At 50.2% G+C, this 24,743-nt stretch overlaps 1 protein-coding gene and 1 long non-coding RNA gene across 6 annotated transcripts in view; one reads left to right on the forward strand and one right to left on the reverse strand.

Annotated features, from left to right (window-relative positions):
- LOC130514308 (rho GTPase-activating protein 21-like) overlaps positions 1-24,743 on the reverse strand; it is a 38,404-nt gene that overhangs the window by 8,191 nt on the left and 5,470 nt on the right. For 2 of the 5 annotated variants that reach the window (XM_057013843.1, XM_057013844.1), the window contains 7 exons: positions 10,170-10,358; positions 9,204-9,225; positions 5,097-5,189; positions 4,363-4,441; positions 4,059-4,113; positions 3,140-3,163; positions 340-2,290 (listed from right to left, as the gene is read on the reverse strand). In XM_057013843.1, the coding sequence (XP_056869823.1) occupies positions 340-2,290; positions 3,140-3,163; positions 4,059-4,113; positions 4,363-4,441; positions 5,097-5,189; positions 9,204-9,225; positions 10,170-10,358 (2,413 nt within the window). Of the gene's footprint in view, positions 1-339; positions 2,291-3,139; positions 3,164-4,058; positions 4,114-4,362; positions 4,442-5,096; positions 5,190-9,203; positions 9,226-10,169; positions 10,359-12,529; positions 13,092-24,743 lie in introns of those variants that run through there. The other 3 variants (XM_057013842.1, XM_057013840.1, XM_057013841.1) reach the window with 3 other exon arrangements.
- Positions 6,624-24,660, forward strand: LOC130514311 (uncharacterized). Its single transcript, XR_008946975.1, has 4 exons — positions 6,624-7,056; positions 10,503-10,617; positions 23,549-23,701; positions 23,792-24,660. It is a non-coding gene; the product is annotated as an uncharacterized LOC130514311 (long non-coding RNA).

Raw genomic sequence — 24,743 nt, forward strand, 5'->3', positions numbered from 1 at the left:
ATGCAAAGCAAGCGGAACGTGACATCATGTGCGTTATTAACAACATTCTTCTACCAATCGTTGCAGCCGTGACGCCTGATCTGCAACAGTTGCTCCATTTACTGTTTACTGGAAATGTGCTGAGGATCCAAAAGGAGCTCAACTCTGCAGGAATCTTCTCATCTGCCTGGTTATGTCACAGTCCAATAGGACGAGGTTCTGGCTGGACAACACTGGAGGACATGTGAAACAAGTCCTGGAGCAGAGTGGGGGGGGGTTGTTCTACCTGAGGCAGCGCTACTCAGATGCTGAGGGTTGATTTAGGTCATGTATTTAAATATTAAATGACAAAAGGCTTACCGATGAAGGGGATTGAATCCAGGGAGTCGTCCAGATGTTTGGACTTGTGGCGCGTGTCCCCGAGCCTTCTGTGGTGCCTCTCCCTACAGCTGTCTGACATCCAGCACATGGCTCCATCTAGAGAGCCAGCCTTCACCAGAGGGGGCGATTTGGGAGTCGTGTCCTTCTGGCCGACGTCAAGAGCCAGAGCGTAGGGCGGAGGGCGCACGAGGGGAGGTCCATAGTTTTTATCCCGTCTTAGGACGACAATGGTGGCGTCTGGTCCTTCGACACCCTGAAAACGCCCACCGTTGGCCCGCGCAGGGGCGCCGGGCGTTGGCTTTTGGTTGACGTCTCCATTAATGGCGGTGGACCCAAAAGAAGAAAGAGCAGCCACGCCTTCCGAGTGTCTCTGCATGGGCAGTTTAGAGGACGGACCGGAGCAGGAGGACGACCTGGCTGTCAAACCGACCTCGGCCCGACTCTCCATCTTCAAACTGTCTGCCCTGCCTCGGAGCTGCAGGTGCAGAGGGGAAGGGTAGCTGATGTGGTTGCCGATGATATTTGCTCTTTGGTCTTTAAGAGGTTCTGTGGTTTTAACGGTAGATAAGATGGTCGAAGGGTCTGAGATGGAGTTTTTGACGGGGAGACGCGATGGTCTCAAAATGACACAGTCCGTCCTGGAATCAGTTTTACCTTTAGTAAACACAGGAGCAGCTACGGGCGAGTAAGGTAAAACACTTCCCTGGCCTTCTTCCTCTTTCCCAGGGAGATTCCTGTTAAGGTACGGTAAAGCTGTCACAGTCGCCCCCTGCCTGGGAACTCTGGCTTCCTCCCCCCGGAAGAGCCGCAGTCTGTCCTCAAATCCTGCCCTATCTCCCCCAGACGCTACGCCTGCTTCCCCAGGCTGCTTCCCCAGGTAGTCACAGGACCGTGCTCTTGGTTTGGCGAATCCAACGGGGCTGGAAAAAGGCAGCGCGTCCTCAGACGCACTGCGAGGCCAGTTCCTAACCGGTACCGTCCTCTCGGTCCCGCCCCAGAGCCTCTCCTGGGAGGCGCTACGTAAAGGTGCCCTCGCAGTGCTGCGGCCGCTTGTTTCCACCCCGCGATCCGTGGAGGTGCTTCTCCGTTTGACCTGAGATTCCGGCGCTCCTCTCGGGCTGCTGCTGGGAGGGGGGGGCGTGCGTTGCTGGGAATACGCAGAGCTGGAGCTGCTGGCGGCACGTAAGCTGTCCAGGCGCTCCTGGATGGTGCGGCAGCCGTACGTGTGCAGCCTCTTAGCGTCTATGTAGTCTTTATAGGTGGTGTAGTTTTTCCAGTCGATGTTCTGGTGTTGAGAGGTGGAGGGGGGAGAGGGTGAGTAGTGGTTCAAATCATTGGAGAAGGCGTCTGGAGAGGCGGGGTTGATACTGGATCGTACAGGTGAGGATAACCTGTCAGAGAAGATGGACCCAGTCCGTAGGCTGGAGGATGGGTAGAAGACAGGGCTTTCTGTGGGATGAGAGGACGGGTGCTGCAACTGGGCGCCACCGGGTACCGAGGGAATAAATGGTTTGGATTTAACCGAGGCTGCTGGAGGGCTGTACCGGTTTTCCTCTGTTCTGTGGCTGGGTCCAGCCCGGGCCACACGGGGCCCCCTCTCAACGGGATCCATAGACACGGGTGCTGTCCTGGAATTCTCACTGCAGACACACACAGCACCCTGAGACTTGAGGGTCTGCTGAGAGGCTGTCGGAGACGGAGGAACCGGGATTTCCACCCGGTAACTCTTTTCCGCGGCTCCACCTTGCCTTCCTGGTCCCTGAGCTGATGCCGGAAGCATCTCGCCGACTGCCCCAGACTCCGACATCTGCGCCATTCCAGCGGCCTTAACTTCTATCCGAGGGTAGCAGATGGGAGGGGGTTCCGGGATGTTCTGGGCATTTCCGCTGTACGCCTCATTTCCTTTGAGGTATGCATCCTGGGAATACGCCTGCAAGAAATTAGAGCGTTACTTCACTTTGGTGGCTGGGAGGTTTGGACCGAAAGAGCTCGGAATAAAAAAAGAGAAAATTACAACCCCCCCCTCCCCCCGATATAACGAGATGATGAATTAACCGATGGCCTCTCTGACCACGCAGGACCAACAAGCGTGACAACACCATTTCAGTTGTCCACTATCGCTCTTACAAGGTTACAACATTCCGCAGTGCCAGGATGACAGAGGCTCTTCTGGTCCGAAACCAGCCCAGCCCGGAGACGTAAAGCCGGGTCACCCATCTTTGCTACTGTGGCGTGTCTCCTGGGATAACAGAAGGTGAAGAGGGGCCTGGTGTTGGCGCCGATCCCTACTTCGGCAACCATGGTTCTACGCTCCTACTCTTGCCAGGAGAAACAACTGTCTCCATCGGTATCAGTCCGTTCTCCCCCCAGTGAAGGAGCTCTCTCCTAAAAAGTGCCCTATCTGCCCCCCCACACTGCGAGCTCTTGAGAAAGAGAGAGTGTATCGGGCTTCAATCGATGGCTCTACCTGAGGTGTCGGGTTTCGGCTGCAGCGACGCTGCTGCCTGGTTCCTCCCTCTGGATTTGCCAAACTCATTTCCCGAACAGCGAACTGCCCACATAAGAAGTCAGAGGGCTGGATTTTCCAGGTCAGTGCTCCAGGTTTATCTGGAGTTTTACACCTCTGTACAGTAAATATCTGCCCCAAACCTCAATGAGAAGGCTCCTAAAATGAATAATATTCCCCACAGGATGAGACATTCCACTATTGTAAAAATAGGAGAAAAAAGTTGTGGATGAGGGGAAGAAAGAGGTTAGTTAGCTCAGTTTCCCTTCTTACCAGAGCAGTGATATCCCTGGAAAACTGCAGTCCACGGGTTAGAGAAGGGCAAGCAGAGGACAAAGGGAGGAGAAAGAGTAAAACGTGAGAAATAAGAGCTGAAAGCTTCAGACAGGTGACGCGACTGACTCACTGAGCACAGGAGAGGGTTGAGAATGGAGCTGACTCAGCTGTTTTTCCATCTTAACAATGAATTGTTTTTGGCATAACTTTCCTCTGACACTGTTACCTGCTCGCTGCCGTACCCCCAACCCCCCCACCCCCCACCCCCCACCCCCCACCCAGCCTTCGCTGTCATACTGGAACAGGTAAAGTAGTTTCATCTAAAATCTAAATTTAACCTTATCTCAATGACCTCATTGATGCGTTTAGCTGACTCAGTTCTACACAGGATTCCTGCTGGCAGAGTCAGGAAACTTGTGTTGACTGGCCTGATGACGTGGTTTGAATGTTTGCTATAACCCACTTGCATCACTGAGCGCATCCGTGTGATGAGCAGATGTTGGCAGAGGGTCCATGAGACGTATATCGCTGCTAATGATTAAGAAATACACTGGTGGGATAAGCAGGTGATGGGAAAGTCTAATCTGAGTCTTCTCACGCATGAGATTATTGTGGTTACCCAACCCAAGTCCACAGAAAACAATCTGAAAATTCGGACCAACACACACATTCCCAGAGAAAATAAATGGACTATTTACTCAATGATTATCCCGTCTCTTTCTTCAAGATACAGACGCGCTTCGTTACGGGTTTTATAAATGTAAAGAATGCTGGCATTGTTGACCAAGAACAAGTATTATATAAGGCACAAAACAAAGTAATTTGAAGTTATTTATGTTTACAAATTCAAATGATTTCTGCTGATTTCCTCTTTGACCCAACATAAACTCCGTTTGGCTGATTATTAAATGCTTACCAGCTGCAAAATGTCCTCATCCTTTGGCATCACGCAGAGTTCCAGCGAGGCGTCGCTGGCAGAGGGACGAGAGAGCATCAGAGTGAATGTGAGAAAGGGAGAGAGAAAACAGCGCCATCGTATCTCTCAGGTATCTAACACGACAATTAAACGCACAATACACACTTTGACGTGACAAAACAATGTGAAAACCAGAGCAGAAGGGCTTGATGATGTCATGAAGTTGTTGGGGCTCGTTGGAGATGTTTTTTATATGAACAAAGACGAACATAAAACAGAACGAAAGGATTTCCCACAGATTTACCTGTTCTGGATCAAAGCGATCACTTGGGAGTAAGTCTTCCCAATGATGCTCTCTCCATTCACCTTCACTATCCGATCCCCTGGGGGGTCAAAGGGCACAAATAAGACCACTCATTCACAGTCCCGCAGGCCGCATTCATGAAAGTGAAAGTGCTGGTCTAACGAGCACCAGATCAAACACGCCACTTTTGCAATCCGCAACTCTTCATTTCCCAAACGTGCCTACGCACGCTTCGGATCAAGCAGCTCCATCCTGCATAAACAGGCGCACAGATCAAACGGAGAAGGCCGATGTGTGTTTACTCAACCCCGAGGGTCCGTCTCCATTCAAGCTCCGAGGAGATGGACATCTCACAGGAAAGGGAGAAACGGGATAATTGTGGGAAAATGGGGCACTTCCTTACCTCCGGAGAGGAGGGTGATGAGATAAATCCGACCAGTTTAACGGCCGTCAACGCCTCCCAAAATTACATTAAAAAAAAAAAAAAAAGCAGTTTCACTTTTCTTAAGATAAAAAGAGAGAACGTTTGGAATAACAGTGTGCGTACGACACTTTGATCAGCCTCCCACAAAGAGCATCTGTTATTTTGAAACTGGGATCTGTTTTGCCTGGCAGGTTACAAGAGGAGGGATTACGCTACAGTACGGACGTGAAGAATGAAGAAATCTCGGCATCACACAGTGCTTTGAGGTCAGATATGAGTCAGATGTGTGTGTGTGTGTGTGTGTGTGTACCTGTGCAGAGTCCAGCTCTGTGGGCAGGGCCCCCCTCCTTCACTTGCTTGACAAAAATGGTGTCCATTGGCTCCAGGCGGTTCCTCGGTCGCCCTGGTAGAGATGAGGCGAGCACAGCAAGGCCATCGGTCATACAGTGAGAGGAACGCAGTTATTCCTCAATAATTAAGCTGTAATTAAACTGGTGAGCCTTATTGGCCGTCGTGGGGGGGTTTGGGATGTCACGTGGCGTCGTGTGCACCAGAGCGCTGCACGCTGTTCCCATGAGGCACCCTTCACTTCATCCATACATTTCTCTGGAGCGTCTGTCCCACATGTCGCCATCGAAACCATTCCAGTTTGAGAACTGGGACGTGGACAGCAGTTGTAGGCTCGCCTTTGCTCCAGCAGGGGGCAGCGCAGCACACAAAGCGCCTCCCCATCAGGAACAGTCCCAACAGCACGATGCGTTTACGTGCACCGTCATCCACTCTCTGCTGGGCACATTCCCAATCCCGCGCCAATATCTGAGCGCCAGCCCTGTCACAAATTGGATTCTGGAAGTTTCCGCGCACTGCAGCTGGATCAGCGGGATTAGTTGCGGAAATCTGAAAGCTTTGGATATTTTTAAATGCTCCCATCAGATGAACCGCAACATAAACTACGGCGCGGATTAATGGAATACACACTCAAAATCACTCAGTTGGACCCCCTACGGTTGTGGGCAGTAGAACGGTGACATTCATCACCATGGCAGCCGCACGGAGGCTTTAAATACACGGCTAATGTGCCAGTTATCTCTGAAACAGACCCATAGTGCGGGTTCTGCTCAAATATTACAGATATTTCAGAAACTGGAGGTGTGATTTTTTTCGCTTTAAATTCCACTACAGTTTTATTCAGCTCTGTTTGATCCAGTCTACCAGGCCCTGGTCCTGGCAGTGGTCCCCGGCTGCACAGCTGGGCCTGGTTATGTTAGCCAGTCCTCTTTTCCCCTGCTGTTTGGGGTTAGATAATGTTATTCTTCAGAGGGCCGGGCCCATTGCCCACTCCCTGGCACGGCCCCAGCAGCACTGTGCTTTATCGTGTGTCTACACTCTCACACACAAGAAGGAAGACTTCAACATGCAGCCAGATGTGTTGTACGAGTTGTGCTAACAGGCAGGAAGGAGGATGTGCTGTGGGAAATCTCAGGTCACGATACGTTTATGCGTTTACACAATATTCAGACTGTGTGCTTCATTCTGACTCGATTCCTTGACTGAAGATCAAGAAGTTCTGACCCTAAATGCTGCCATTCTATCTTTGGTTCTCCCCTCCAGGAGAAACAGATTGCTTCACACACACGTGCACGGTGAAGCCTCATGAATATTCCACCATGTGTGTGAAGTTCAGCCTGTTACAAAGCTGGTTTATTTATTTTATTAAAGGAATGCTGCAGATTAGGGACAAGTATTTTAGACATCTTTATTTACCATTAATAAGACTTGAGCCACCCAAAACAAGAGATAACAATGTTTTTTTTAATTTTCCCAACGCAGCAGGTGGTGCAACGACACCCGGGATGAAGCAAAGATGCAAAGATGCAAAGATGCGTTCTCTGCGCCGACGAGCTGGTTTTGCTAAAGGCAGGTGAGCCGACACGGATCCCATCACGACGCAGTCACACACCAACAGCTGCAGTTTTTCCATTTAGAGGAAGGTCGCGGTATGTTTTCCATTTTTCTTTTTTTTCTTCTACGAATTCCAAATTCCAAAACCCACCCAGGGGAAAGATGATACGCGCTGACAGTACTCTGAATCAACTTTTTCCCCTCTGTGGCCACTGTTTTCTTTTCTGTGCTGTAAAACAAGCCAAACAACCCGTCAAGAGGCCCGAACCTGTGGAACCAACGGCAGTCGTCTGCTGATGGGAGGATTTATCTGCATCTTTTCCGGGTCGTTATGGATCAACGTGATCCTAAAACCGACTGAGTTTAAGGTACACAACAGACACTCTAATAGTTCTGTTACAGTATTAGGAAAAGAAAGACGAAAGAGGACCGAAAGCTGCAGTTTGGATTGAGCTTTGTTGAAGAAGGTGGGGCATTTAAAGACCCACTGGAGAATACTGGGGAATTACGTGTGCTGCTTTACATTCCCAGTCTTTGTGGGAACAAACCAAAACCTGAGAAAAAGTGGGGGGATCGGGCCGATATCTGCTGGGAAACGTTTTTCAGAATGAAGGAAACACAAATATTGGAACAGGTGGAGTTTTTTTAGTCTTTTTTCCCCCTCTCTGCATAAACACAGAACAAAACATTTAGATTTCACCCTTCAAAAACTGGCTAAAACACACAGCCGAAGAGACGGGGACATACAGGAAGGGACGAGGAGGGAGGGAAGAGGAGAGGATGTGAGATAGAGAGGAAGATTTGGGATAACAGCCGCTTGGTATGTAGACAACCGCTGTGAAAGGAAATAAACAGATCCGAAGCCGACACACACGCCATTCCTCAGTTTCCACTCTGCACAAACAGGCAGTATATCAGCGTTTATCTGCAGCGCCGAGTGTGTCGCCGCCCACATCGTCAACATGCGGTTCCCCGTTTTCCCTCCAAACACCGACGTCTCGTCGCACCCTGGGCCGCGGTCAAGCAAATAACGCGGCGGGCTCGGCTGGAAAGGCAGCGCGGATCTTTGGGAACATAGCGGCGACGGGAGGCGTTATCAGTCCGAGTCTCGGCGTCTCCAACAGCGTCAGATAGAAGCAATAATCAGCTGTAAGAAACATCTGGAAGAGGAACCAGCCATGTGGTCCTCCAGCTGACAGGAGGCTGACGAAGATGTGAGACTTTCAGTCGCAGAATTAAGACATGAAGGCCTAGCGGCGTGGTCGGGGTCACTTCCCACTGCCAAGAAGCGGCTCCGCACGCCGGGAGGCTGAATGTATGGATCGATACCAACACGTAGACGCTTGCTCATGTTGCCAACATGCGATATGATGAGCAAAATCCCGTCGTAATGGTTCATTTAGCTGTGAAACTGCCATTCGAATCGCTACTTTACTGGTATATGTGGCTTTTCCCTCTCCAGCTGTGGCTCTGCACTGAAATTCCTTAAATTCCAGTATTCCCTCCACCAGCTGAAGGTCGGTGTCATCACTACTGCTGAGCTGCTGGGAGGCAACATCTGCGACAGCGTTCCGCTCACCGACCTTATTTACTGAGTTTTGGGATGGATTTCACGCGACGCTTCGGCTCTGATGCTCACAGGTCGGTCGGAAGTTAATTCCTCCTTTAGGCGCCCGTCAAATTCATGTAATGTGGAAGAATGTGGGCCCACATGCAGCCCCCGCGGGGTTTCCCCCCGCCGCAGCAGGGCCCCGCATGTGCCGGGTGTTTTGAATGACAGGATGTGGAGGGGTTAAACGGCGGACGCGTACAAGAATCCCTCAATTTCCCATCAAGAGTTACGGGATCCTGAATTACCAGAAAGCTGCTCTGACCCCAGATTCTTCAATTTCAACGTCCACAAACTGCATAATCATTCGGTGAATCACACCTGCTCAGAGTTTCGGGATCATTACAAGGCAAACAAACGTGGGAGGAATCATCGTCTCCCCCACCACCCATTTTATTACATGGCAGAAGAACCTTGGTGTTCATCCCAGCAATGTTATGAGACTCAACCAAACACATAAACTCAGATAAAAGCTGAATCTCTTTGGTTACGACGCAGGAAAACACGCAATGGGGGTATTTGTTGAAACAAAACGTGCTGGATTATTTCTGGACAGCTGCACTGTTGTTCCATATCTGAGCAGACAGTTCAAGTACACAACTGTCTGATGTTCGTTGGCATTTATTTATGGAAGATTAAACGGTATAAACGGCCTTCATGCTACAAAAGGTTGAGTTACACTGACCTTAGCAACCAAATTCAGACTAATGAACTGACACAATGTGGGTGTGGTCTCTGAATACGTCTCAATAAAGCACCTGCCAATCCTAATCTGCTGCATATTAACAGGAGCTAGTGAAGAGGAGCTGAGGGTTAATGGCTTTCTGGGAATTCCTATATGAACACCTGAGGTCCTGCATTAAAGCCACCTTAGTAAAACAGCCAGTTTTCCGTGGCGAGACTCACCTCGGCTGCCGTTCTCTTCATCCTATGGAGAGAAAAGAGAAGCAAATGTTGACGCCGCTTGCACAGAAATCACACACAGATCCACTTTGATTTTGCTCTGAGCGGAGATAAATTCCACTCTCTGCCACTTTAATCAGCCACCCACGCGTCCTGCGGGTCTCCTCTAAGACCCGCTGCCCTCGCACGGCTTTCTTTAAGACGATCTTCACGCTAAACCCATCATCCTCAAACTGCAATTAATCAATGCGTCCAACCTAAGACTCTCAGAGTAATTACAATAAAATGTGATGAAGGGGGATTTTTCTGGTGGATGCGCGCCCTTGCTGGTTTGGGTTATATCATGGGAGGACTGGTCGAAGAGAATGGCTGAACGGCCACATGTATGTCAATATCATGTTAGCAAAAACCTTCACGGCTTTAAATTCAGTCGAGCCGGCTGCGCTGGAGCAGTGATGTGATACCCAGGAGGGCCTCTGGGACGGTCCACAGACCCTAACGTTCGTGCCACAGCTCCTCTTTAAACACACGTAACACAAGCCAAAGGCTATAAACATTAAACATCGCGCTGACTTTGGAGGAAATCCTTCTGTGCACAATGAGGAGGTTGTCAAAATACACTTCAGAGGAAAGTAAACGCAACTTATCCTGAATTATCGCTTAGAAAAACTTATAGTCTGGAGATTACGATAAGCTCAGAGAGGCGACGGGAAACGCCGGCAGGTTGCCCCGCTAAAGGCGTCGCATTTGCCCAAAGCCCCTCGGTCTGTTAGCATGTGTCCTATCGGAGCCGGATGTTCTGTAACATGGGGATTAGGACCAAAGGGCAGATCGGTGCTGGTGTTATCCAGAGGACGGCTGGCAGGCGCCCCAAGTGGGATGATGGAGGCCAGAGAGGCTTTCCCTCATCCACCCAAAACGGCCCGTTTAAAGTTTCAGTCGACCGCATAAAGGACGGCGTCCCCTCACCTTCAGGGAGTTGTGCACGGCAGACTCCGGAGGGTAGACGATAAAGTGCCGCAGCGTGAAGCCGAAGCCCTGCGAGGTTCGGCGCAGGCGCAGCGTCTTGGGTCCCGGCCAGGAAAAGGGCTCCTCCTCTGGGCCGGGGGAGGCCGTGGCCGCCGTCTCGCTCTGGTCGCGTCCATCCTTCTGCTTCGCCTGAAAGAGGTGGACAAACAGGACGTTACTGGTGATACACAGATGCTTGTTCCAGCCATCTTCATCTTTCTTCTGGTTAAAACGACGCGCTACATGAGGCCTAAGCAGTGAAAACACCTGATTTTTCACTTTCTTTGCCCTTAGATCATCATCACCTCCTAAAAAGCCTTTGGGCGGTCCTGGAGAAACTCGATGATTCACCACCACCCCGACAAAGACACCGAATGTGGTCGTGAAAACAATTACCACGCAGCAAAAGGTAAAGCTGAACTTTCCATGTGTTCACTGCTGAGAACCGCACGAGACCGTCCCTCCACCCCTGTAATTGTGTAAATACAGGAGGTTTAGCTGGAACAAACTGAAATGTGGTCCAAGGCCCGGGAAAGACCGTATAAATCATCTGGATCTAAAAATACAGGGGAAATCCCCAGATGGGGCTTTGTCCTGGTTGTTATAGGTCACATAGGTGGCGAATTATAAGACACGATTGGGGGAAGCTAAAATAAAGGCTCTGGTCTCCAGAAGTGGTAGAAATTAGAACCTGCTAGATAAATACATAATGTAACCTGTAAAAACAGACCTGACACTGACAAGTTCAGATAAACACCCGATATTTACATATTCTATAACAGCAAACATGTACGCCTCAGTGTCGCCCCCTGGTGGCGCATCTAGGACGTCTCTCATCGTGAATCGTGATGGTGAAAATTCCAAAAACACGATGCCTTCTCGGTCTTCGTGGACTAAATCTGCAGCTCTGGTTCAGACAGCAGATGACGGCTACGAGTAGCATCAAGTAGCACCCGATGCAAACACCAGATCCTATCAATTACGATGCGGAATCATTTTGTTGTAATAAGAAACAGTAAAACTCCCACATTGCCCATGCCAGCGATCATATCTGTCGACACAATCGCGGTTGTCATGTCGGCTGTGTTTACGCCGCCCAGGGCTCCACGCAGCCACCATATGGCTTTTGTTGTTGCACATTTAAGGATTTCTGAGGGAATCTGGCGTGGTTGTATAATGACAGGCTCATCTGCTGGGACTGGCGCTGGATAGAAACAACCATAAACAGGTTTTTACCGTGTGGCATGTCCTGCAGAATATTAAACGCCCCTGGTTCTGCTGGATTCTCATGAAAATATTCTTCCTGAGAAGCCTATTTAGAAAATACGTAAACAAGTCTCAATCAAAACGACTCCGCGACGTATTCCACGATCGCACAGCAACACTGCGAGGTTTCTGTCCCGTCAATCATCGGCGACGGAGATGAACCGCTGTGCCGCAGACTGTGATTTCGTGGTTATTGCTGACACCCACGGAGCGATTCAAGGCGGCGAGAGCCTGTCAAGCCTCAGCCCGGCTCTCTCCCCCAGCGAAAACATGCGAAGGATCCACAACAAAAGACCGTCCTCCCTGACATCTCCAGCCACACTCCCCTGCTCCACCTCTCTGGGAGCAGATGTAGAGGTCTCGGCCATCGGGCGTGGGCATCGTGACCCAACCGGTCAAATCCACCACCAACACACACGTGACGTGGCGCTGGAAGGAAGCCACAGAGTTGGGAACTGGTGCGCAAACACTCAGCTGTTTGTTTTAACTGCTCATAAAGAAATGCAAAACAATACCTCCAATCTCTTGATAAAGGCTGCTCCATTATGCATGCAGTCTGTTCATCAAAACAGCCTCTATTATGAGTACACTGGGTTTGATTTGGGTGCTGCCATATGGTGCCACTGGCCTGCAGGATGCTGCATTTGCATGTCTGCTCCTTTATGGATATGAGATGAGGCATTATTCACAGGCTCGGTTCTGGTTTTTTAGGTTTGTGAGTCATTCCCAAATTGTGTGACCACATGAATCCACCTTGTTCTCGGTTTTGCTTTCGAGGCTCCGCTCCCTCTCACGCCACATGTCAACATTAGTCACTATACAGTTGGAAAAATGGGAGTTCAAGGCCCAGTTTTGGATTCTGACTCTGCTGGAGAAGTTCATGAAAACAGAACAGGGATACTTCAGTGTGGCAAAAGAAAGAGCCAAAGCCCAAAGATGCAGGATTACCTGCAGGATGACGCACACAAAAATTCCCCAGACAGTAACACAAAGTGGTGCAGCTTCAACCCCTCATCCTCTCTAAAATGCTTTCTCCATTATGTCCACCATCTTACCCGGAATCTGACGCAGTTCTTCCTGGAGGCGTCCTTGAACCGAGCCCAGGACACGCTGTGATTGGGACTGGCGAGCCCCAGCTCTACCTCTCCCCAGTAAGCTCTGGCCAAAAACTGGAACCAAAGACAGTACGGCTCCGACAGGCACCCGTCCACCCCGGCCAGCCGAGCCCAGGGACAGCCTCCAGAGGACGGGGACGGAGAGAAGGAGCAGCAACCTGGGGTGGTCTTATCCACATCAGGAAGATCTGGGCGATCCTGCAGAGGAACTGGCTTACAGCCTGGAGGGAGCCCGTTCCTCTGGGCTAGCATGGCATAGCCAGATCCCAGGTGGTGGAACCAAACGGCAGAAAAATATCCACAAACTGCAAAAGTTAAAGCTTCAGCCGGAGCTCATGTTGCACGTTCCTCCTCCCTCGCTGTGTCTAACCGTCTAATTTGGCCTCAGTGTGGAGAAACAGGGCTGTTCCTCTGGGCGTCCCACAGACACATGATGTTTCCACTCAGCCAAGAAGAGAGCAGTGCAGAGCCAGAGCTCTGACTGAGGCACCCACCCACTCAACACACACACGTCCCTCTGAAGAGAGCACACACACAGTCCACAGCGCTCTCCGGCTCCCCGCTCGCCTCTCTTAAATGTTTCAAAGCTCCGCAACACGTGCACGCTGGCCGACCCACGTGTGAAGGCTGATTAATAAATGATGACAACGGAGGAGAGGGGATGCGTTTTCTTCTTCTATTCCATGTATGTGATTGGGAATAATCGGACTTTTCCTCATCCTTGAACTCCAGAGACGACATCAGTCATTTTTGTCAGTTTTGTGACACGCCGGTCTTGATCCGGTATCCGGCCTAAACGAGCCTGGGGGTGCATCCTGCATCCAGCATTTAAACTCAAGCCGAGTTCCAGGTAATTCCAGGCCCCCCTGGAGCGTCGGTAACGCTATGAGTCCATTTTGATTCTGGGAAGTGTTTGCCAAGCAGGGCAGCAGTGACCGTGAAAACAACATCAGGAACTTCGCTGCGGAATGTTCCCCTTCAGCATTTTGTTCCGGGCGCCTCGTTACCACATTCGCTGGGCTCAATATAGCCATTGTGGCATTTCTGTACGGAACACGCGGCAGAAATAGACGTGGCCAAACATCCAGCTGAGACATTTGACTTGTGGGAGCCAAAACAAGGATCAAGTCACAAAAGAATGTCAAAACCCCACATTATGGATCGCAGAAATATACAGTATATATGACGGGGTTTCCATTGTTCCCAGCAACATGTATCACCTTGACTCTCATTTACAGACAGCGGCTCCCAGACCGCCTCGTATATTGTTTCTTAATTCCTTCTAAATCTAAAACACATGATTATAGGAAAAAAGATGCCTGAATGGAATTCCTTTTTGTTGAAAAGTGGATTTGTTTCAAGGGAAAAGGGGGGGGGGGGGGGGGGGAGAGAGATGTATGGCCTTGAAAATATTATGCCGTTGTTGTGGCAACGCAGCAGAAAACAATGCCTGCTGTTGGTCCAGGGTGTTCCCCCGTTTCAAGGCTTGTGTCTTGTCTGTGCGGAGGGCATCGGAAAAACCACAGAGGAGGTGGATTCGCTCCAACTTAACCAGGAGACGCAGCCAGCACTTCATTGGATTTCAATTCTAACCCTAACGCTCCATATCCAACCAAAATCCACAGAATTCCAATTGGGATCCTCAGTTTTCATGCCTGGTACACCCAAAGAGATTGAAATATTCCTGACATCCCGCCACTGGCTCACGATAAACGCTGCCGACCTTCTTCCAGCAGAGGAAGATTTCGATAAGTGTGGCAGGCTCAGATTAGGAGCAACGTTGACCCACCGGGAAAAACAGGAAGCTCAATTATCACCAACAGAAGACTAATTGACGAGGCGCTCTCCCACATCTTAATATAGGCTTGTGAAATTCTGCCGCTGCTCCGTGAACGAGGAATAAAGCATTTCGCTGAGGTCCGGGAACGTCATCCTTCCCCGTTGATAATCCTGCAAACGTCCATGTGGTTTAACGCAACATTATCCTGGGAGCCAAACACAACAACCAGGCTGCAGCTGTGGTGAAATCAAGACCAGTATGAAGAAATGAAGAATTTCTTTTATAGACAAAAGCTTGTTTTGAGCTGAAATTAAATGTGGTGGGTCACCGCGTCCAGGTCGAGGGAACATAAACAGTGTTTAAAAGGTAAAAAGCTGCTGTTTTATCACCTTACAAACATCCATGAAATCCCAGCGCTGACAGCCAGAGTTCTCCTCGGCGAGTTGGGAAACTCATTTCAGATGTTTACATCGCCGGAGAGCAGAACGCAATGAAAACCAGGTTATTTCATGACGCCGTCTTCATTTTAATCCCCTCCGACCTGCCAGTCGGACATTTCTGAGATGATTATCTGCGGATCTGATTTGAGTAACAAAGGAAATAAAGGGCCCGTGGTCTGTGAGCAGCTGACGGGACCTCTGGAGGGGGATTAAAGACACGGGGCACCAACGGGGCTCTGACAACTACAATGAGTAAGGTTGAAGTCCACGCCCGACGCTCATGTGTGACCAAGTTTACGTATCTGCGTCTGTGTGTGGCAGGAGAAAAGAGAACGTCTTGGAGGGGATTAGGGCTGGCTTTTCAGGACTCCCGGTGGTTGAGAGATCTAATCTGGACCTGCTGCATCTGGGCTCCGCGAGGTATGGCTTACTGTAACAAAGGCCCGGCTAATGAGGGCCCGGGACAGACCGGCCCTCTGAGCACCCACATCACCGCACACCCATAAAGGACTTCTTCATCCTGGGGGCGGTACCGAATCCCACAGTCACGGCCGACTACGGCCAGGACCTGGCAGATACTGAAGCTGAGGAGCTTGAAGTCGCCGACCGTCAGGTACATCAGACTGTAGCTCAGCTTTCAAATGAAGAATGGAGGAGGCAGTAAGGGCAACGGGCTTTTTCTCATGCATGCCTTTGTTGTGAGGAGGAACTCGGCACCCCGCCAAATTAAAAGCTCGCATTTGATGAAACTACCTCCGGCTACCAGCTGTGATTCATGCCCGTGATGGTGTCATGAGCCGGAGTATCGCTACAACAAGATCCAGCATTTGCTATGGAGACCATGTGTCCGGAGCGGAGGAAGAAACGCAGGACGCAGAGGTTCCAGAGAGAAAAAAAACGGGGGGGATTTCCTTCACGATGGATCTGGCCACTACAGCAGAGAGAAGCGGTGAAGTGGAGAGTCGTCCAAGTAAGAAGCGGGACCACAAAAGCCTTGGAGCCCGGGTGGGGGGGGGGGGTTGCATGGGAGCTCCTGTGAAGGAGTGCTGCTCGATCTGGACGATTGTCTCCAGAAGTCCCTTGATGCTTCCAGACAAACGCCTCTGCCATTCAAGCATTCAGGAGCCAGCTCATTCACTCCAGCAGCTGCTGTCAGACAGAGAAAAAAGGAGCAAATATGTTTCTGATGAGCTCAAGCTGCATGTACAGAGCCGCGCTCCCCGGCCCTGCACTGGAGGGCCCATTTAAACCAGTTAAAGCCTCGCACTGGCGCACACGCCGCCGTGTTTGTGTCAGAACTTCTATTCCCTAATTTGTGGCATAAATTGGATTCTTAAATGCAGCCGCTTCCAAACATTTACGCAGACTAATCACATCAAAATCTATAACTGCTCCTCCAGCAGCAGGAAGTGAACTGGGAATGCGGACGGTGGCGGTCTGCTTTCCTGAAAAATGGATTTACATTCCGGAGGAGGTGCACCTCCGGATCCAGGCCCAGCCCGCTGTCCCCGGGTGCAGCCTCACCGGATGATAAAATGATACCGGCTGACAGCTATTACGGGGGCCAACCTGTGACACCGTTTATTAGTGGGTCAGATCTAACGCAAGAACATCGAGTGGACCGAGAGGCTGGAAAAAGAGCCAAGTGTAACAGGATTCATCCTGAGATTCCCTCCATGACCCACCCAACACCATAAACCGCCCCTGTGTGGAAACTATCCAGAACATCTCATCAATCAGGTGGGGAGACAAACACCTGATTCAAGAAACTCGGCTATTAAAAAGCAGGAGGAGGACATCTCGGCTACTGGGTCCGCCCTGAATCCAAACCAGCTCAGGTTTTCCAGCTATCTGAAAGGCTCCCTTTGAGACTGTATAACAAACCCGTGTTTCCAGAAGGAGCCCGTATAGCTCTGGCGTAAGCTGATCTCAGTGTTTCCTTAGCTGAGGTTCCAGTTTGGACCGCCGAACGCTCGTCATTCCAGAAGCATTCCTGAAGAGTACGGATACAGATGCTCCTTAACACCGGAGCTCAACAGGAGATGCGTTAAACTGTAAAGAGACCCTGGAGAAACGTGTACTGACCAGTAAAAGGTGTTAGCATGTGTGTTTCCAAGACAAATCAAGGGAGAGCAGCAACCACGTCCACATCAGTCCCAGTTATTCTGGTGCACAGGTGAAATATTCACGAGCGACATTTGAAATTCAGCCCCGACTGGAGAGATGCTTCTTGGTTCTAAAAATATCCCGACCCGCGAAATGGAGGATGAAATATTCATCTCCCTGTGAACTGGTCCGGTATGCGCGGTGATCCCGTGTTTACCTTCGTCACGTGTGCCGCCCGTTACGCACGTGCGCGGCCAAAAACGTCTTCTGCCACTATCAGAAGCTCCTCCTGTACGATAAAGCGGGAATAATCTCAATTCAGTATGACTTTATTTATATTTCTACTCTTCGCCTGACCCCCAAACAAGCAGGAAACAAGAGCCTCCCTTTATCAGGGAGAAACCTTGAGCAGGACCAGGCTGCTGCTGATGGTACAGTGGGATAATATCTGATATCAGTGGTGAAGAGAGGTGCTCCCTCTCACTGAAACACACACGGATGAAACACTCCGGGGCTGTAAATCACAACGGAGAGAATGTGAGAGCACGGCCCCCGGCATCCGACGGGGAAACGAAGGTGCTTTCCTCCGTGTGCGCGCAGTGCTGCGGTTTTAGCCTCCGCATTCTTCCTCTCTGCTCTCACATCAGCGGGGGTTCAGTCCACGTTTGTGACCTCAGCTGAGCAAAACCTCATCAACTCGGTCAAGTTTTTATGTCAGCTGGTGCTTCCCAGGTGGGAATCAGGGAAGAAAGAGGCAGAAACACGGACCAGGAAGGTCGTCTTCCGCTGAGAAAAGGTTTTAAATAGTCCCAACTTCACTGCTCCGGGTAGGAGCTGCTGTGAAGGGCGTCCAGGACGGCGATGGGGTGAGAGGGTTCGTGCAACCTTCTGCAGACTCACACACAGACATGGGATCTGTGCCTGGTGGGGAAGGTGTGACCAAAGAGTAACGTCTGGTATTAGCTGGGAGGAGAAGAATGCCGTCTTTTAGCTGAGCGCGAGCGTCACTTGGTGGGGAAAAGCGCCACAGCCGCACAAATCCTGATGCCTTGAAACAAGAAGCCGTGATGGAAAACTCCAAAAATTGGATTTTTTGTTCTGGAGAGCCCGTTAAACCAACATCCAACCGGTTTAAAGCATTCTTCCACTGCTGCACCTATAACGGCCGGTCGCAGCTACAACAGTACCTGCTTGTCCTGAGAATGTTTCCTGTGTGCCTGCCCAACAAAACCAATTATGTAATGTCAACCTTGTCCAGATGAGTCGAGGAAAGAGCCACTCTGCAGCCGTTATTTGCAGGAAGAGGAGGGATGGAGAGTATTTATGCTGGCATAATGAGTTTTATTGAGAAGAATTTACAGTTTTCTATTCAAGAAGGAGCGGCGAAGCTGACGAGCCACAAATGTTTTCAAGGATAGACAATTCCTTACATGTCAGGGACAGAAAAGCCAAAGCAGGCAGGCGATATCCTCTGATTTCCTCTGTCTGCGAGCACATGTTTCAAATCTCCATGTTGATCATTTGTCTTCAAGCGCACCAGCTAAAGCTCATTACACTCAACACAAGACATCCATCTCCAGATGCAGACATCTCACATTAGGAATAATTACCTCAGCGGTCCCGGAGACAAGATTTCTTAAATCAGCAAGCTAAATATTTTGATTCTCTGCGAGGATCAGAGAAGGATATTTAATTTGTCTTTACTTTACTACAGCCATTAAAAATAAAACTGTGTGCAGTCTTTAAAGGTAATGCAGAATAAACACAATATGAGTCCCAAAGACACGATTACAACCAACGACAAACAAACTGAAGACCCAGAGGCAGAGGACAGAGCCTGGACAATTACCTGTGGGGACTGTAAAAGGTCTTTATCTCGCAATAAAAGCAAAACTGGGACTCGACGCTGAGAGGTGGCGCAAGTAGAAGCTTAAGTGTTCCACCAAGGGCTGCTGGTGGAGCTGGGAGCCCAGATTGAGGGCCAGATGGCTTCACCAGCAAACCCAACTAACTGTCGCCTGCTCGTGGTGGGTGGGGAGACAGGAGTGTGTGTCAGTGTGTGTGTGTGTGTGTGTGTGTGTGTGCAGGAGTTGTTAGCCATGGTGGCAGGGCTGAGCTGGAGCAACTGATTACGCATAAGATCTGTTTTGATCTCTTGGCAGAAGAGTGGATGATTTCAACAGGAGACAAAGAGGACAGTGGACACCTGTGTGGACCAGACAAAGGTGGCTCTGTGCTGGCTCACCTTCAGCTCTCTGACTGCTAATACGTAGCTTGTTCATCACTTTCTCGCTCTGCGATGTAACAGGTCAACTGGAAAAGGGTGACCTTAATTTGCCTCAATATATGCAGCCGCTTATTCACTAAAATAATGCATCCTTAACGGTCTGAAGCTGCGTCCACGGTGACAAACAAAGCTCACAAACGCACCTCAGCCGATTCTGCACACGTCAGCGACAACTGGGTGAGGATCAAAGGGATCTATTTTGGAGCGCAACAGTCAATGGACATCCAACCTCTACCTTACAGGTGCAAATGCTTTAATCCGTTTAGGAGAGCTGAGATCAGCTGCTAAACTGAGCAAACATTATTTAGCCAATCCCACTGAGAGGCGGCCTGGCAGGAATAGTGTCACCGTATCCTCGGATTGCTGAATGGAGTCTCCAGTGACGCCAGCTGTTCGCCCGAAACTCACTGACGTTAATTCTTTGACTCAAACTATTAAATATGCTGTGTGTCTAAGAGGATTGAGCCGACGGAATGACATCACCGGTCCGTCGTCCCGAGGTGTTGAAAGTGTCAGATGTGTTAATGACACTGGACTACAACGACGACTGACGGAGAATTATGGTCGCTATGACAATGGTGAGGCCCAGGGAGCAATTAAACGCCTGTTTTGATGAAGTCAGGTCATTTGTCGGCCCGTAAATCCACTCGGGCATCATCCCGAACCAGATTTCATCACATTTCCTTCACAAAACTCTCGCCAGCTCACGGTGTTTCATTTAGGAGCGCCGGCTGCAACAGTCCTCCATCTATAGTGGGAAGAGAATCCAGAAGGTAAACTATCCCAGCCATTTCCTGCAGCGAGCGTGTGCTGTGACCTTGACCCGGGTGTGAGGAGCCCCCAGGCCGGCGCTGAGAACCACATCGGCCCGTGTAACGTGAGGAGACAGTGAGAGAGGAAAGGAGAGATTAGTAGTACAGTATCCAGGTAACAGTCGTAAACACTGTTAAAGCAGATGGAACTCAAGGCAAACGACTGTTCAGTGACAAGCTGACAAAGAGCAGCTATTGTGGTCGTTAAACAACAGCGGGGGGGGGGGGGGGTTGAGTTACTGTGTGTTTTTATGGGAATACCAGCTACTACAACCCAATATTACACCTGCCAACAGAGTTTCTGACATCTTTGTTCAGATTATTGTTGTCCTGGTCACACTCCCGCTCCGAGTGAGTGTAGGAAAATACAGAAGTGAAATGTGGACCATCGTTGCTCCAACTGGAAAAGCACACCCAGCACGGACGCCGTCCAAAATCACACAGTGCTCTTTTCAAAACACCCAGCGTGTGCGGAGCGATGATGGAAAATGTTAGCTAGTGAAACACTGGAAAATGCATGCGCCCGGCCACGGCAGGGCCAGTGCAGCTCCAGCCGTCCAGCAACGGTCTCCCAGGAGGGTGACGCAATACGGCGTGGGAGGGGGGGGGCAAATATGTTGACTATTACGAGATGGCCACCCGCCCCTCCTCCTCCAAACACGTCCGCGGCGGTCCCACCCAGCGCTGAGGCCCATCTGGTGCGCCTCGTGACCCAGCTGATTAAAAGCAGTTGGGCCCGTCGGTGAGACGCGGCCAGAGGAATGTCGAGACCGCGGGACGGCCCAGAATAAGCGTGTCTGGGAGGTGTGTGAAGCTCTACATACTGATATATACACTCCACATGCTGACATGTGTGGGTATTGCACGGCCTGTGTGCATGTAGCCACATGTCCACTGGTGCAATCAATCAAATGTGACAGGGAAAAAGCTCTGGACTGGACTGATGGATGCTCCCTCTGGGACCGCTGGGATGACTGGATGGAAGCATCTCTGCAGCTGAATCTCTTTACCCCCGCACATTTCCACCACAGCACCCGTGCTAACGTGCAAAAACGGCCCGACTTACGCTGAAATCACTCACGCTAATATCCATCCATCCTTGCCCCAGTTGTGCGGCATCATCCCCATCCACTGGCGGTCCAAATGGAAACCAGGTCCGCAGTCTAGTCGCTACTCATGGAGCGTGTTACAAGAGCCCAGGGCTGATCTGAGTGCTCGTCCCAACGGGGAATCCTCAGTGCGGTTAATGTTGAGCTTAACATGTGTTTTACAGCTTAATTGAATAATGAACAGAAGAGAAGAGGGAAAAACCACACGTCTGAAAAGTACCAAAACCTGCACTGAAGGCCGTCGGGAACATTGACATTAAGCAAAGTCATTTCCTTTTCCTCATCGCGCAGAATTATCGGCAGCGTGTCTCCAGAAATAGACGGTGGTGACAGTTGCCCGGCTGGACCCTGAGAGAACAAAACAAGTCAACTGAGAGCCAAGAAAACGAGTCCGATCGGATTTATGACTTGAAGAGAAGCCCTGCACCAACACTGAGCTGTAACCACGCCAGCTCCGCTCCCACAGCAGCTGACGTGCGTCCCGCAGCCCCGCGACTGCACAGAATCGCCTCAAATCTAAATATTTTAATGTGCAATAGCTGTATTACACAATAGCACAACTATATCACTGACCATCTACAGACAGAAAAACACAGAGCAGCATTTGGCAGAAGGGTCAGAGACTGAGCAGAGCTGAACACAGCAGGTCTCCAGGCCATTAAGACCGCACCCGGGACCAGCTGGAAATGATAAAACCCTCATTCTCCCCATCTCCTCTTCTTCCCCTCCATCTCCTGTCATTCTCCACTCTAACTGCGTCTTCTCTGAGCCTTAAAAAAGAAAAAAGAAAAGCCCCAACTTCAGGGTGTCAAGCTTTGTTTTGTGTGCTTTCACAGCAGTCATTTTACTATTTTCCTCATTTATCAGCCGGCTTTCTAATCACGCCGGGCCTGACAATAGAGAGGGAGTGTCCACTACATTCTTCATCCCCACAGTAAACAGCCTGCTAGTGAGCCGTTCTCTCTGGCATGCACGCACAGGCTCCTTAAAAAAAGTCAGGCAGAAACAGATGGATGTCATTTGTGTTATAAAGACGGACAATAAGGACTCAATCGAATTCCCATGGCAGGCGTGAGCTGCGCAGTTCTGCCAAACGGGCAAATTTGATGCCACCCCCCCAGTGACCTGCCCCGCGACGCTGTCAGACCGCTTCTGTCTTCAATTCATCACCGCTGATTAGAGAAATAGCAGCTCGGTCAGAAGACCTCAGGTGCGGGAGGTGCGCGGAATACTAATTCGGTGCAGTTCTGTCGGAACAAAAGCAGCATCTGCACCCTGATGGACACGGGACAGTGCAGGAGGCATCATTACCGCAGCCCTGAAACCCTCGAAGACCGAAAAATAATGCAGCGAGAGAGCCTGAAGGACAGAAGAATGACATTAGAGCATTGATTGATCAGCCCGGCAGAGGAAAGGCAGCATAGGGAGGGTGACCGACACACATCAGTGCTCTATAGATTCTCTGTCAAGGCTCTGCAGAGGGATTATTTATTCCCCTCCTGCTCCACCCTCTCGCTGTCAGCATGACGTAACTGCTCCCACTAGGTTGACCGAGTTCAGATGCAGCGTGTGACGGCGCTGGCTTCTAAACCGCGAGGTAACACACACACCAGCGGGAGAAACCGTCGCCGTAGCGCCGCAATTCCTCCCACTGCGGGCTTATATTCAACCTGAAACCCTAACAGCAGAAAATACACCGCTGCGGTGGCAGGATACACTCCACACACACACACACACACACACACACACACACACGTGCACAGGCTCCGCCCACTCCTGTCTGCAATGCACCAAAGAGAGCTGCATTTTCTTCCAAGCCGCTTTTGCATTATCGCGGCTGTGTGGCGGTAGGAGGTGAATCAGCATTCTGTTCACCAAAAACTGGGCCAAAATGCTGAGTACAGCACTTTTACTCTCCACACATGCCCAGTGGTGCCGATGTCACGGTGTGTAAAAATCAACGTGCACTGCAGGGGGTATTCCGTGCTGTTCCAAACTTCCTGATAAAACATTACCAGATCCAGAAACATGTTCAGAAATGATGAGCTCTGCAGTGGTAATAACACTTCAGCAGCATAGGAAGGAAGAGGGTGATTTCAAAATAAAAGCTCGAGAAAGTGAATTAGGTGGGAGGTCAAAGGATTTTTGGGGAAAAGCTCCAGAGTCCGCTCAATGAGTCTGCTTCCCTCCCTTTTTCGTGCCTTTGGGCAGCTTTCATATGCTAATGGGGGTGATTGTGTGGGCAAGAAAGCCTGGAATTCCTCACCACAATGGAGAAATGGAGAAGGAAGAAGAGTAAGAAAAAAGAAAGAACAGACAGACGGAGAAAGAGAGCCCAGACAAGAATGGGCGGATGCTCAGAGCTTCAAAATTCCAGGGATTTTAGGGTAAATTTCTTATTTGCACTCTCGTCTTGGTCTCCCAGAACACTGAAGATGGCGTCGAGGTCTGCTGTGCATCCCAGGTGAGGTCCACCAGGACGGAGATGTCAACCAAAGTGTCGCGATGGGGAGATCTCCCCAGACGGAGGAGAGACGGAGAGAGGACGTACACTCAAGCCTCTGGAGACAGAGAGCAGGTGGGCCAATTAAAATCCCCAGGGTCCCCCACTGAGAGGCCTGCAAAGCCTTACATAATTGCTTTCCTAATCTATGAATTATTAATCCAGGTTACTGGTGACAGGGTGCAGGCGGACACACACAGTTTACTTTAAACCCGCGTTAAAGTGACGCGTTGGACAAACGTGAGACAGTCTGGAGACACTCGGACAGATTCAACACCAGGCTCAGCTTTGTCCCCCTGTAGGTGATGAACCTAGAATCCTACTACAGTAATTAGTCATGAGAGACATGTGGAGACATCACCCGAGGTACAAGGAGGAAAAAAAGGAACTCCAGTGTGGAAGACTGAGCTCATGCGTGTTGTCGGCTCCCTGCTTCTCCCCTCCGAGGCTCACGCCAGGTGTTGGCCTGTAAATATTTCATGAGACCTCTGTGCTGAGCTACTGGAGCACAAAGGCCGTTTTCAGCAGCCCGGACAGTCGAGGCTCTCTGGAAACAGAGACCCATCAGTTCAGCTGGAGAGGCAAACCATTTTCAGCGCTGCTAAAATTGAATTAGGCGAAGGGGCATACCAGAGAGTAGCTTAACACGGCCGGGCTTCTTTATTCCTCACAACAAGCATTCCACTGGCAAAATGAAGAAAAGAGAGGGGGTAAAATACAGCAAACAATGGATTTTCTGTGTCCATCTCCAAAGAGAGGAGATGTGGAGGGTTTCACGCTGACCCCTGCGCGTACGGAGACAAATGGACACATTCAAAATTAGCACCACAAAGAGCGTTGTATGACAGCAGGGGCTTCCACCCATGGCGTGAATGGAAAATGTGTTTAAAACATTCCATTAAAAACTGATCATCTTCCAGTGCCAGACCTTGATCTGACAGGGAACTTTGATCCGCCTCCCGAAAAGCTGCTCCTCTTGTGTCTAATTTAAGCCGCTTTGCCTTGGCAACAAATCTCAGAGAAAGCTAACTGGAACTGGGGCTGATTTCACTTGTCAGAAATACTTTTTAGGAAAGCACATTTAGTCACCCGGAGATTCTGTTCGGGACATCCAGAG

The sequence above is a fragment of the Takifugu flavidus genome, chromosome 17 (assembly GCF_003711565.1).
Source record: "Takifugu flavidus isolate HTHZ2018 chromosome 17, ASM371156v2, whole genome shotgun sequence".
Classification (NCBI taxonomy): Eukaryota; Metazoa; Chordata; class Actinopteri; order Tetraodontiformes; family Tetraodontidae; genus Takifugu; species Takifugu flavidus.